The sequence below is a fragment of the Dermatophagoides pteronyssinus genome, unplaced genomic scaffold, assembly GCF_027571235.1.
Source record: "Dermatophagoides pteronyssinus isolate colony J.1.1.1.1 unplaced genomic scaffold, Derpt_VIB-CSIC_2022.12 sq0024, whole genome shotgun sequence".
Lineage (NCBI taxonomy): Eukaryota > Metazoa > Arthropoda > Arachnida > Sarcoptiformes > Pyroglyphidae > Dermatophagoides > Dermatophagoides pteronyssinus.
In genome coordinates this window covers 336,616-351,413 of record NW_027461548.1, presented here as the reverse complement: position 1 = coordinate 351,413, position 14,798 = coordinate 336,616, and the positions used below count along the sequence as shown (strand labels likewise).

General features: G+C 28.9%; 5 protein-coding genes across 6 annotated transcripts; 1 reads left to right on the top strand and 4 right to left on the bottom strand.

Annotated features, from left to right (window-relative positions):
* The first annotated feature begins 3,660 nt into the window (after positions 1-3,660).
* Positions 3,661-4,857, top strand: LOC113798324 (glutathione S-transferase 1-like). Its single transcript, XM_027348845.2, has 2 exons — positions 3,661-4,085; positions 4,163-4,857. Exons 1-2 carry the CDS (start codon positions 3,883-3,885, stop codon positions 4,818-4,820), a joined length of 861 nt encoding a protein of 286 aa, XP_027204646.2. The 5' UTR covers positions 3,661-3,882; the 3' UTR covers positions 4,821-4,857.
* LOC113798325 (uncharacterized) lies at positions 4,814-5,884 on the bottom strand. Its single transcript, XM_027348846.2, has 2 exons — positions 5,420-5,884; positions 4,814-5,356 (listed from the first exon to the last, which is right to left on the bottom strand). Exons 1-2 carry the CDS (start codon positions 5,769-5,771, stop codon positions 4,923-4,925), a joined length of 786 nt encoding a protein of 261 aa, XP_027204647.2. The 5' UTR covers positions 5,772-5,884; the 3' UTR covers positions 4,814-4,922.
* A 117-nt stretch (positions 5,885-6,001) lies between these two features.
* LOC113798329 (uncharacterized) lies at positions 6,002-6,927 on the bottom strand. Its single transcript, XM_027348849.2, has one exon. The coding sequence runs from the start codon at positions 6,872-6,874 to the stop codon at positions 6,053-6,055; it is 822 nt and encodes a 273-aa protein (XP_027204650.2). The 5' UTR covers positions 6,875-6,927; the 3' UTR covers positions 6,002-6,052.
* A 212-nt stretch (positions 6,928-7,139) lies between these two features.
* On the bottom strand, positions 7,140-9,335 carry LOC113798322 (uncharacterized). Of its 2 annotated transcripts, none has more exons than XM_075823132.1 (2): positions 9,220-9,335; positions 7,140-8,067 (listed from the first exon to the last, which is right to left on the bottom strand). In XM_075823132.1, exons 1-2 carry the CDS (start codon positions 9,232-9,234, stop codon positions 7,144-7,146), a joined length of 939 nt encoding a protein of 312 aa, XP_075679247.1. In that variant the 5' UTR covers positions 9,235-9,335; the 3' UTR covers positions 7,140-7,143. The 2 variants fall into 2 exon arrangements, with proteins under 2 accessions (XP_075679247.1, XP_027204644.2); XM_027348843.2 differs by lacking the exon at positions 9,220-9,335 and adding an exon at positions 8,160-8,291.
* Positions 9,336-12,891: 3,556 nt separating this feature from the next.
* On the bottom strand, positions 12,892-14,483 carry LOC113798319 (uncharacterized). The gene is made up of 2 exons (XM_027348840.2): positions 14,371-14,483; positions 12,892-14,247 (listed from the first exon to the last, which is right to left on the bottom strand). The coding sequence occupies exons 1-2, from the start codon at positions 14,386-14,388 to the stop codon at positions 13,057-13,059; spliced, it is 1,209 nt and encodes a 402-aa protein (XP_027204641.2). The 5' UTR covers positions 14,389-14,483; the 3' UTR covers positions 12,892-13,056.
* Positions 14,484-14,798: the final 315 nt, after the last annotated feature.

Here is a 14,798-nt window from a genome sequence, read left to right as displayed (position 1 = left end):
TTGGTTACAGTAACCGGTGTCAATGTTGAATTCGTTACTGTAACTGGTGTCAATGTTGAATTCGTTACCGTAACCGGTGTCAATGTTGAATTCGTTACTGTAACCGGTGTTAATGTTGAATTCGTTACCGTAACCGGTGTCAATGTTGAATTCGTTACTGTAACCGGTGTTAATGTTGAATTCGTTACCGTAACTGGTGTCAATGTTGAATTCGTTACAGTAACCGGTGTTAATGTTGAATTCGTTACCGTAACCGGTGTCAATGTTGAATTCGTTACCGTAACTGGTGTCAATGTTGAATTCGTTACCGTAACCGGTGTCAATGTTGAATTCGTTACTGTAACTGGTGTCAATGTTGAATTCGTTACCGTAACCGGTGTCAATGTTGAATTCGTTACCGTAACCGGTGTCAATGTTGAATTCGTTACCGTAACTGGTGTCAATGTTGAATTCGTTACCGTAACCGGTGTCAATGTTGAATTCGTTACCGTAACCGGTGTTAATGTTGAATTCGTTACCGTAACCGGTGTCAATGTTGAATTCGTTACCGTAACCGGTGTTAATGTTGAATTCGTTACCGTAACCGGTGTCAATGTTGAATTCGTTACCGTAACTGGTGTCAATGTTGAATTCGTTACCGTAACTGGTGTCAATGTTGAATTGGTTACAGTAACCGGTGTCAATGTTGAATTCGTTACCGTAACTGGTGTCAATGTTGAATTGGTTACAGTAACCGGTGTCAATGTTGAATTCGTTACCGTAACTGGTGTTAATGTTGAATTTATAATAGATTCATCAAGAATCATACTCGAATTGATTGATTGAATGCAAATCATACATAAAAATAAGCCTAATAAGGCAAATAATAATCGAAATTGATACATTTTTTTTGTCTATTTCATTCAGATTACAATCTACACTACAATTAAAAAAAAACAATGAAAAATTTTTGATTTCGATTCTTATTTTATATATCAAAAAATAAATGATAAAAAATTTGATTGCACACTAAAAAAAAACTTTAATGACAAAAAAAAATGCAAGATTCTCAAGGATCTTATCAAAATATAATTCTCAATACAATGGGTTCATCCAATTTAGAGCAGAAAAAACTGATAAATATCATCAAGTGTTTGGGGATACTTATCTGCTATTTCAATCAAATTCCAAAAAAAATTCTTATGAAAAACTTTTTCACTTAAAAAAAATTTTATTATCGAAATCCTATCACACACAAGCAGAGTGAGAGGCGTTAATTTTTTTTTCTGGACAACATTATTCTTCAAAAACAACAATGATATTTTTTTTTTACTGCTTAAATTAACGAAAAATCTTTATCAAAATGGTCGGTGTAAAGAAAAAGAATAAAAATCTCATCCAATAATCACATTTTTTCTATGGAATTGACTGACTGATTAAAGTTCTTCTCTAATCAATTCCATCAACATAGGTACATCAATGCCTTGAACCAAATAATAATAATTGTAACAAAATTTGAATTTTTTAAAAATTAAAAAGCTGTTTGCTTTATTTTTTAATTGTTTATATTGATATTAGATTGAAAAATTTATTGAATAAAAATCATTTGTTTTGTTTTGTTTTGTGAATTTAGTAGTTTACATTTTCTCTATATTGATAATAGAATCAATTTTGAGATTTGTAATATTGTTGAATATAATGTATTTTGATTTGTAATTTTTGTTATAAATTGCATTTTTTTCTGTTGAAGTTGTTGTTGGTACATAAGGTGTAGTTGTCCATGGTCTTTCTGTTGTGGTATAATTCCATCGTCTGGTTGTAGAATAGGTCCATGGTCTTTCTGTTGTGGTATAATTCCATCGTCTGGTTGTAGAATAGGTCCATGGTCTTTCTGTTGTGGTATAATTCCATCGTCTGGTTGTAGAATAGGTCCATGGTCTTTCTGTTGTGGTATAATTCCATCGTCTGGTTGTAGAATAGGTCCATGGTCTTTCTGTTGTGGTATAATTCCATCGTCTGGTTGTAGAATAGGTCCATGGTCTTTCTGTTGTGGTATAATTCCATCGTCTGGTTGTAGAATAGGTCCATGGTCTTTCTGTTGTGGTATAATTCCATCGTCTGGTTGTAGAATAGGTCCATGGTCTTTCTGTTGTGGTATAATCATCCCATCGTCCTTCTTTTGGTTTATTATCGGTTGAGTTGTTAGTCGAATTTGAAAGAATAATCGATTGTTTCACATTTAATTTGTCGGGAATTATATTCGAATTGATTGATTGTCCATTTAACATAACACATAAAAATAAGCCTAATAAGGCAAATGATGATCCAAACATTTTGAATTATTAGAACAATTTGAAAACCAGGTTTTTAAAAAATGAAAATGAAAACAAAATTATCATTTTTAATTGTTATTTATATACAATAACTAGGTTTAGGCCCAAAAACAACAAACAAACAATGTTTAATCCAATAATCTCTTCATATCAACAGTCATTGAAATGAAATGTCACCTGAACATTGAAAATATAATCTTTGTTATAATTCCATTTATAATTTTTTTTGTTGTAATTAATAAGATTAATCAATCAATATTTATTTTGGAACAAAAATAAATTATCTTTTTTTTAATAATAAAAACAAAAATTTAAATAAATATTCTTTTTTTTGTAACGATCATAGGATAATTCCTGATAAAAATGAAATACATAAATAATGGTAATAAATATAACCATTATTTCCATCAGGTTTTTCGGTCGGTTTAATGGTTGTTGTACTTGTTGAATTATTGGCTTTTAAAATTTCTCTCACTTTTCAATTCCATAATTAACGAAAATGAAAAATTCCAATGAAAAAACCTTTTCTTTTCATTTTTTATTGAGTTTAAACCAAACCAAATTGAGGATTATTATTGAGTATACTGACGCCCATGGTCATCATCATTATCATTTTGAAACAAACAAAAAAAAACACCGAAAACATCGGGCAATAAAAACAATTTCCATTTGGAAATGGGAATACTTTTCTGGCTATTTTTTCTAAATTTATATTGCCAATCATAAAATTCAACCTTTTAACAACCCAGAAAAAAATTTTCATCGAAATCCGGAATCAGCAAAAAAAATAAGGTTGAAATCTTTCCATTACCATCCATTGTCATTATCATCGTCATAATCAAAGAATCATTATCATCATTATCATCATCAGTGTAATCTTGACATTTTTCCATTTGCTAATTAAAGGCGCCATATCAAAAGACACGGATGTTGTAATAAAAATGGTTTTCTTATTTTTTCAATACTCCAAATATGTCTCGCTCTCTCTGTGTAAACAACGTTTTTTAATGATGATTAAACATTATACGATTGATGAGTTGATACTTTATGGGATTGTTGTTATTGTTGTTGTTGTTTTTTTTTTTGTAATTTTGGGCTCATTAATTTGATAATCGTATGGTTTTTTTCTCCTATGACACTTACACATTCATCATTTGGAACAGGAATTTTTTTTTCTATTGCGTCTGAAAAACATATTTATGTCAAGTTTTACAATCAATAGATGGCGGTATATGTCTACAATTTATACATTTTTTTGAAAAAACAACAAACAGCAGCATAACAATAATGTCTATGGAGAAAAAAATTTTTGATGATAACAAATGATGATGATTAGGCATGATACGATTGATGAGTTGATATTTTATGGGATTGTTGTTGTTGTTGTTATTTGGGCTCATTAATTTTCATTCTGTTGATAATCGTTTGGTTGTTGTTGACGATTTTGCTGTTGTTGTTTGTGGTATGGTTGGTGCGTTTTTTGAAAATCGTAACCAAAAAAAAAGCCTGAGAATTCTTTTTGAAAATTTTTTCCAATCAAAAATCGAAATCAGAATCAATCGATCAAAGAATGAAACCAATCGATTTATATGTTGCACCAATATCACCAACATCAAGAGCTGTTATAATAGCAGCACGTTATATGCAAATTAATATAAAATTAATCATCATCGATCTGATGAAAGGTGAACAAAAACAAGATTGGTTTGTTAAAATGAATCCACAACATTGCCTGCCAACAATCAATGATAATGGTTTTATTCTTTGGGAAAGGTAAATAATGACTTCAAAAAGCAAACAAAACAACGAGTAAAACTCACTAACCAAAAATTTTCCATCCATCAAAATAGCCGTGCTATTATGACCTATATGGCCAATAAATATGCACCAAATAATCCAATATATCCGGTTGAACCAAGAAAACGTGGCCGTGTTGATTGCCTATTACAATATGATCTGAATGTTTTAAATCGTGCAATTACCGATCTGATGATACCATTGATCAATGATCATCACCATCATGACCATGATCATGATGATAATAATCAGAAACGAAAAAATAATCAATCATCAACAACAAAATTTATGAATACAATTAAACAACGTAAAGTTAATAAATCATTAGAATATTTGGAATCAATTCTAATCGAATCAAATTTCCTCGTTGATAATCATCTTACATTAGCTGATTTTTCTATTTATTGTAGTTTAGAATTTGCTGAAAAATATCATTATAATTTTGATAAATATCCAAATCTACAACAATATTTTAAACGTTTAAAACAATTGCTTGGTTGTTTTGTTTATTTTCCAAATGATAATAATAATGATGATGATCAAATAACGATCGATAATGATCGAAATTGGATTAATGATCAGGATGATAAAAATTTTGAAAATCAGCAACAACAGCCATTGAATAGTAATAGTTTTCTTCTTTGTGACAATCAACAACAACAATCTTTTGTAACAACAACAACAAATTTCAATTATAATAATGGTCATTAATTAAAACATTAAATTTCTTTTGCCATAAGGTTTTTCATTCAGGTGTGATTTTCTTTTGTTCAGGTGTGATTTTGAGCAATTTTTTACAATGGAAAATTGAAATTATTGATGAAAACGAAATAAATTTAAACGAGCATTGAATAAATCTTTTGCAAATGTTGATTTCATTAAATTTTCTAAATAATTTTCTTGATTTTTCGCTTGATTATTAATCTGATTTGGATTCGAACGTAATTGTAAAAGAAAATCTCGATCATAGCGAATTATTTCTGCTGTTTTGGTTTTGGATGTTTTCAAATTATCACCACCACCAGCAGCTTGATCAATAATCATCATCGAATCATCATCATCATCCATGTCCAAACATCCTTCGAAATCAGTTACACGAAGAAAATTATCAATTTTTTTACCAATCTTTTGATCCGATACAGTTATGGTTATTGGTTTTTCAACATTTTTTGATTGAATATGAAATTTATATTCATCATCATCATTATTCATAACGGTAGTTTCATTTACCGGTGATGTTTTAATAGCTAATCAGGATTTTTAAGAAAAATTAGTAAAAAATTTTACAAATTTTGTTTTTTCAAACTTACATTGATCCAAAATTATTAACAAATCTTTGATCGATTGTGATAATGATTCATTCGATTTTTCCAAAACATTCGATTTGGTCGTTTGAATTTCATCATCATCATCGATAAGATTATCGATTTTTTTCGTATCACGATCCTGATTATTTTGATCCAAATTCGTATTCGTAATTTTTTCCACGGAAATTTCGTTCAATTCATCACCATTATTATCGATAATTTTATTAATTGCATCATCATGATTTTTCTTCAATTTCGAACATTTATGTTCAATGAATAATGATGATTTGGATAGATAATGTTTAAAATGAGCCAACCATTTATCATTATCATCAACAGTATCGATTGGTTCCATGATCAAAAAAAGAGAATCAACAAAATGATTGAAAAAGATTATTTCGAAAACAAAACAAAATATTCGAATGAATGAATGATTCGACAGAAAAATTTCCTTTACACACGCTTATTTTACTGGCTATTTTTACATTGCACAATTTGTTTGGGTGTAAATAGGATCGAACGAATGAACTCATGGGTATTCACGTTCGAATTCTAAAAAAATATCCTCTTTTTTTCAGGTAAAAATTATTTTTCAAATTTTAAATTTTATTTTTTTGAATTTTCTTTAATAAAAATTTATTTCTTTTGATTATCATCCAATTCTTCCGCAACATTAATAACAACTAATGAACCATTTAATTGATGACGTGGACTTTTAAAACGATGTTTACTTAATTTATTTTTCATCAATGTTAATGATGATGATGATAAATTTGATGAATTTGATGAATTTGTCGATGATGATGAAGAATTTGTTTTCAATAAACTTGATGAATTTGCTTTCAAAAATGATATTGATTGTCGTAATTTGGCCAACGATATTATCGATGATGATGATTGTATTAAATTCGATGTTGTTGTTGTTGTTGTTGTTGTTGATGATGATTGTGCAATAATTTTTGAATGAATTTCAATCTCTTTACGTACTGATTGCATACTAATACCACGTAATTTACTTTGTGTACGTTTAACAATTAATTCATTATATTTGGATGGTGGTGATAATGGTGATCGTATTAACGATGATGATGATGGTTGTTCACAAAGTTTTTCAAGCGATTCATCAAGCGAACGATTCATTCGTCGTTGTAACCATAATTGATGTTTTAAATCATCTGAACTTTTTGGACTTGAAATCATATGATCATTATCATATAAATCTAATGCTGACATTGGTTTTATCTGAAATTTCCAACTATTTATCGGTATAATATCATTTGAACAATGACGTGTTATAAATGATGATAATGATTTTGATATATGATGTTGTTGTTGATGATTTGAATTGGAATTATTATTATTATCATGTCCATCATCATTATCATCATAATCATCATCATAATTATCATTATCATCATGTGGAATATTTTTCGATAATTTTGTTGTTTCATTAGCCATTATTTTTTTCAAGAAAAAAAAATTGATTACAAAAACTTGGTTGAAAACTTTTTTTTTTTTTGTTCTCACAAAATCATTTCACAACAGAATTTTTATATTGAAAAAATGAAAATTCATTTTTTTTTATTTCTAATTAAATAAAATTTGATTAATTATAAAGCAAAAAAAATGGAGTTTTTTGTTTCTTGTTTTAGTTAATTAGTGTTGATGTTTTTTGTTTGTTTGATTATAATGAAATTATTTACAAAAAAAATTTTCTTGTCGAAATTTTATGATCGTCGTGCACGATCTTTATACAATAATGATGGTTTTACGGATGCGGATGCGGATGATGATGATGGCCGTTTAAATAATGATGAACCAGATCTACGGCTATAACTTTTACGCATCATTGATTTAACACCATTACCATTACTGCCACCATTACCACCAATGAATGATGATTTTATTGTTGAACGATTACTACCGGATGCATAAAGACCACCATTATTTCTTGATGAATCATCCATCATTAATGCATTTAAACTGGATGGACCATATGAACCTTCACCACCACCACCACCACCGGAAACAGTTATCCCACTACCGCCATTATTACCGCCATTACCACCGCTGCTACTACTACCACCTTCAGATCTTGCAACAACTGTACGTACTTCTTCAAGAACTGGGCGAATTTCTTGTAAAACACGACGATATGGTTGAATAATTTCACGTATTTCCTGTATAACTGGTCGCATAACTTGATGTTGTACACGATGTGGTTCATCTTCCGATTTAGTTGGTTCAACATGAATTGGTTGTGCTGGTGTATGTACTTGTTGTACCATAACTGGGCTTGATGATGAACGAAATACAACCTGTACTGGTTGTACACTAGCTTCAACATCAACAATATGTGGTTCAACCGGATCGGATTGAAACATTACTGGTTTAACTTCAACAGTACGTCTTGTTTGTACAGCTGCTGATACTTGTGCCGGACCAGATTGTTGATAACTTGGTGATGTTTGCAGATAATCAGGCATCATTAATGATTGATCAGAATCTAATTGATTTGTCATCAATGATGATGATGATCCATCAATAGTGTTTGGACCACTTGCCGTTAACATTGCAACAGCTTCATTAATTGCATTCATATATGGTTTTGATTCTACTACGGCCAACATTGTGGCTATTAATGATAAAATCTATAAAAAATGAAAGAATAATCAAAGAATAAAAAAATTGATTAACAAATTAAGAAATTCTTCACCAATCATCACCAATCAATCACACATACTTTGAACATTAACATTTTCAAAAAAAAAAAATTTTTGGAACTCGGAACTCAAAACAAACAAAAATCTAAATACACCGAATAATGACACTTGAAATTGAAATAGACACACAGACACACAAAATCGAATGAATGACCAAACCAAATCGTAAAAACTAAATCACCAAAGCCTTTTTATACATGGCATTATCATCACTGAAAAATTTGTTTGATACATTTTTTTTTGCTTCAACTTATAGTTCAACTTTGAAAAAAACATCTTTTCATTTAAGCTGAAAAAAAAGAGTCAAAGGTTCTCAATGGGAGAGAGAGAGAGAGAGGATTCAAAAGTAAAGTGTCAAGATCTGATCTGCGAAAAAAGAAAAAGAAAAGAAAACATCATTGAAAAAAAGTAGGGAAAATGAAATGGTATTCAAAAAAAACGAACGAAAATGAAAAGTTTCAGTAAACAAATTCAGGTTATTATTTAGTTTAAATCGTGAAAATTTTTTGTAATTTTCAATTTCGTTTTTTTGAAAAACAAAGTGAGATATAAGGAGAGAGAATGAGTGATCTAGATCTTCCCGAAAAAGAGAGAGAGAGAGAGAGAGAGAGAGAAATTTTCCCGAAAAGTAAAGGGAAAAGTTTGAAAACCACACACTTTTCCTAAAGGCAGGAAAGTTTTTCGGTTTAATTTTGGAGAAGAAAAAAATTTTTCATTTCATAACCTCGGATTATGTTTAATTAATTCGGTGAATTTTTTTTTTTTTTTTGTGAAAGTTTTCACTATCAAACTAACAACAACAAGATGATGATGATGATTATGTAATGCATTTTTCGATTTAAATAGGGTGATTGGTAACGAAAATAAAAGAAGAAGAAGTTAAATTTAAATTTAAATCAAATCCTCATTGATCATCAGATTTGATACGGTAATCAAGAAATATTTCTAGAAAGTGAAAATTTCGGGAAAATTTTTTTTCTTCTGATTATTTCTGTCTCTCGGTCAATGGTCCAAGGAGCATAAAAATTTATCTGATCGGTATTGGGGAAAAAAAACTGAAATAGAAACAACGTTTTTTACCTGAAACAAAATCATTTGACGGCTCAGGTGATAATCCCAGCTCGATATAATTGCAAGTGATGCGGTGATCAAAAATAAATTGTTTGATTTATTTGAATCCAGGTTAATTTCGTTTGCGGGTAAAGTTTATGGAAAAATTATTTTTGGAAATTTTTTTTAATATCGATATTTTCATCATCATATCAAATTTAATTTGAAAATTGAAATGAACTGAATGTCATCATCATTTTTTCTGATGTTTTTATATTTAGCATCTGGATGATAATTAGTAACAGGTAAGAAAGAAAGTTTTTAGAAAAGAAAGTTTTCGTTTTTTTTTTCTTCTGAGAAATTTTCTGGTCAATCTACTTTTCCTTTTTTCTTTACCGATGAGTAAACTTTCTTTTATCAACAAAAACTTTTTTAACCCGCTCAGAGATATTATTTCCATTGATCTTGATTATTTGTTGATGATGATAATCTTTATTTCAAAAAAACAATTTTGTTTATCTTTCTTTGCACTTATGATCATCATCATCGTAATCCGAATGTCATGAAATTGAATTTTGTTGTTTTTTTTTGAAAAATAAAATCAAGATTTTCGTTTCACATTATGGTCGGGTCACATGATTCGAATGGCAACAACAACAGCAAAACTTTTGACTTTTGACCCGATAAATTTGAACACTGTGGAAAATTGTTGATGGAAAAAAATGAACTTTGATTAATCAATTAAGTTTTTTGTTAATTAAAATCAAAAACCGAGAAAATCAAAAGTCAAAAAATCAAAAATCCGAATTGAGAAAAACATCCGATCGGATAAATTTTCGAACGCAAATGAAAAAACATTCGAAAACATTGTTTTTGAACAGGACCATTCGAATTCGAACGATTTTTTTCCCGTTCGAATTCGAATGATAACAAACATTCGAATTTTTTTTTTTTGTGAAATAAGATTTATATTTTGAATTTTGGACGGAAAAAATAATCAAAATTTCTTTCCAAAGCATTTTTTCTTTCACTATAACGTGATTTTTATCGTCCAGTTTTGTTTTTTATCAAATTTGACCAACAAAAATAAAAAACAGCGTAATTTAGTTAATTGATTGGTGTGTTTGCAATCAATAACGATTTTTTTCTTGTTCAACTTGTTGATCAAAATTGATTTTCGAGAAGTGTGTGTTGTGTCTGTCTGTGTAAATGAAAACAACAAAAATTCGGTCACCGAACTTTCGTTTAATGATGATAAAACATCGACAACAACAACAAAACTTTGAAACAACATGGAATTTAGCCAACGGGTGAAAATTTTATCATTCCATAAATGAATTTGAGAATGAAAAGTGTTGAAAATCAATTCAAATCAAATTGAATTAATTTTTTTTTCATTTTCAATCAACAAAAAAGTGTCAACAACCACCATCAATGTTCAATGATCATCATTTAAAATGAAATTTTAGTCAACAACTTCCCCATTTTGACGAGAAAAGTGAAAAAAATTGAAACAAAATTCATTCAATTCAAGTCAAGTGTTTTTTCAACAAATTCAATTTTAAGTTTCAATTTTGTTTCAAATTTTTTTAAAACAAAATCAAGTGATGCTACAATTTTTCTTCATTTGCAGAGTTGTTTTTTTGATTTCAATTTTCGGTTATTATTATTCGCCTCCGGATTTCTTCTTTTTTTCGTTCATTTTGGATAAAAATAAATAAAATGTGTCCAAAAAAGAAAACCAATTCGAAATATTGATTGAAAATGAAAAATGATCGAATCGTGTTTTTATCGTTTCAAATTCAATGATAATATTGCCTATGGCTATTATCATTCACAGATGCCTTCAAGGTGGATTTAGATTTTTTTTTTCTTCGAATAATACCTGTCCAAAATATACAGTTAGTTTATCATCGACGTTTGATTTTATTTCTCCCCTTGTTCGACAAATTTAAATCACTCTTAATTTTTTTTTAAAGTTTTGCTTGCTTATTTGTCTCATTAGTGACTAATGGCTTTTCACTTCTTTAGAAGTAAATCAAGTGTTGGTCCCGAATATATTTATTTTTCGGATTTTGTTTGTCGCAAAAAAAAGAGAAGTTTTTTTTTGTAATTTTGAAAAAATTTTGCTGCGCACACATACGCCATCTAGTGTGGCTGATTGACGATTGTTATGTTTTCAAAAATTTCCGCTTAAAAATAATCATTCCCTTAAGTTTGGCTTTGAAGCAAAGAGTGTAACAGTGAATGCGCACAACTCATTTTAATCTTGATTTTATTTTCAAATATTTTCCCGCCAATTTAAAAATGAAAGGCTAGCATCATTTTATTCCAAAAAAATACTTGAACCAGCGAAAAAAATTATGCAAATTTGCTTTCTGGTTTTTCTTCTAATCGGATCATCATCATCATTATTGTTGTTTTTGTAGGTTTTTTTCCACTTTTTTTCGTTAATCAAATTATCTTGAAGCACGAGAGAAATGAAAATATGAAATTTTATTTGAAAAAGAAAACTAGTTCAACTAATCATCGTTTAAAGAAAATCTAATCCCGAAAAAAAATTAACCGATTTTCGACTGTATTTTCCCGTAGTTTTTTTCTACCTTCTCTTTTAATCGATAATCTTCTGTATTATATTCTCCATAATGGTTTGTATTGATTTAAATGGTTTATTTCTTTGAATTTTCAAAAAAATTTCCTTCGATTTTTAATCGTTTTTAAAAAAGAAATACAAAGAAATTAGACAAATGAAAACAAAAAAAAAACAAATCCAGTTTTGAAAAGAAAAAGCATTTTTTTCTTCATTCAACATTGTTCCATCATTTGATTCGATCAAAACCAAAAGTTTTTATATATAAAAATAGAGCGCAAACGAATGAAACAAACAAAAAATGAAAGTGAAAATTTTTGAAATTAAAACAAAACATCAACCGAAGAATGGCGTGAAACATCTTTTTTTTTGTAAGCATTCTTCTTTCATTCGTTTTTTATTGGTTTTTTTCTTTGCTTTGAAAGAAAAAAAAACAATCTTTTTTGTTTCGTTTCTGAAACAAAGAATGCTTAATGATGGTAATTTAGTAGTTGATTTTTTGTTTTTCGTCCAGTTGTGTGAAGCCAAAAAACCAAAAACAAGTAGTAAGTTTTCCTTTTGGCAAAAGCTAAATCTTTTTTCTTGAAATAAACAACAACAACAAAATAAGAAGAATGAAGAAGTCAATGTCCGAATGATGATGACATACACACAACACACACACACACGCACGCGACGTGAAATAATAAGGATGGTAAATAATTTCCCCGAAAACAACAACGACGACATTTTGATGATGATTATTATAATCAAAAAAAAAAAAATGGGAAATGTAATGTACTCTGTGTATGGTCATCATCATGTTTGCATGTCCGGTAATGATTTCAAATTTTTTTTGTTTGAAATTAAAATGATTACATGGAAAATGATTATAAATAATGATGATGATTATTATCTTTCTATCCATCTTGTTATGATGTTTTTTTTGAAGAAAGAAGAAAAAAACAAAAACAAAATAATAATTGGTAAAAAATGTTTGGTGTCAGAATGATGATGATTTTGGAATGGATGTTGTGTTTTCGACGATGATGCGGATCAAAAAATCATACTTTTTTTCAATTTTTTATTTCATTTTTTCCATTTTTTTTCTGTTGAAAAGTAAGGTTACATTTTTTTTGTAGTTTTTCGTTTTTTTGAAATGTTTATTTATAAAATATGTAGAGAAAAAAAAAATCTATAAATAGATAAAATATAGTTATGCAAAAAAAAAAATGATTAGTTTGTATCGATACTATCGATACTTTTTTTTTTTTCTTTTTTCTTCATTTTCAATTGATTTAATATCGATCCCAATATCGTCGTTGAATAAAACGTTGTGGCCGTAATTCACTGATGAATGATTGTTGACCACGATAATTTTTCGAATAATGTTGATGATTATTATGATGATATTCAGTTGGATATGGTGATGATCGTTGATGACGTAATCTTTGTTGCGGTTGCGGTTGCGGTTGCGGTGGCATTTCATCCGATGGTATAGCCATAAATCTAACACGTTGTTCACTATAACTTCCGCTCATATTATCTGGATAACCTCCTCCACCACCTCTTGTTTTTCCCATACCGCCTCCACCATTACCACCTCCGCCACCACCTTGTCTTGGTTCACCTTTAGCAACAATAGTATGAACATTTTCAATAACCGGACGTACTTCTTGTACAACACGACGATATGGTTGTATAATTTCATGAACTTCTTGTATAACCGGCCGTATTACTTCATGTTTAATACGATGTGCTTCTTCTTGTGAACGGACAAATTCAACTTCTGGTGCCGGTAATGTTTGATGTTGTTGTTTAATTTTAACCGGCATTGATTGTGTACGAAATACAATTGAATATGGTTGTTTAGCATACATTGATTCGAATTCTAATTTTCCATTTTTATCCGGGAAAGCAAACATTGAACCTTGTGGAATTTGTGTTATTTTTGATACACCTTCAGAATTTTGTTGATACATTCCATAACCAGCTTGTGATGATGCAGCAGTTTGTTGTTGTTGTTGTTGTTCATCATAATTTGATGCTGATGCTTGTTGTTCATCATTACCATTAACACTGTTACCGCCATCGTTATAATTTTTTGGTATTAATTGTGCTTGATTTGCTAAACGATTATAAATTTCATTTAAACGATTTTGTTCATTCATTGTTAATGTTGAATGTTGTTGTTGTTGATGCAGATTATTCATCATTAATTGTTGTTGTTGTTGTTGATGTTGTAAATTATTTATTTGTTGTTGTTGTTGTTGTTGTAAATTATCTTGATCAATTTGTTGTGTTGATTGATCATTACTTAATGCTTGCATTGTTTCTTGTTGTTGATTATTATTATGATCATCAATTGTTTCATATTTTTGTTCAATTTGTTCAATTGAATCAGTGGTTAAAAAATATGCATGACTATTTGATATTGATAATAATATTAATAATATTGATATGTAGCTTGTTTTTGCTACAATTTTATTCTTTGATGATGATGAATTATGGTGGTGATGAACAAGAATTTTTTCGTAAAAAAATAGAGGAAAAAGAATTAGTTTTTGATGAACTTTTTGTTGAAAAATTTCATACACTTGAAATATACTTACATTGTTTATGAATTTCATTTTGGAAAAAAAGATTATTTGTTTTTTGAGGAAAAAGAAAATTTTGGATTGATTACAATTTCACAATTTTTTTGTTTCGAAAAATTATTGATCACTGTTTTCGATGAAAAAAAATCGACGTGAAATCACACCGATTTGCGATGGATAATATGCGAGGAGGAAAAAATGAAAGAAGAAAAAAATGGATTAATAAATAAGAATTAAAATAAAACACTAAAAAACATCACTGAAAATCACAAATATTTTTTTGGGATTTGAAAAGCACTGAATTGAACCGAGAAAAACGAAAGAAAATTTCCAGAAAACCAGAAAAAAACTTACACAAACATCACTAATTCATCACAATGAAATCGTGGACACAAACACAAAGAAAAACTGAAAAAAATAACGTTGCTGTTGTTGTTATTTGG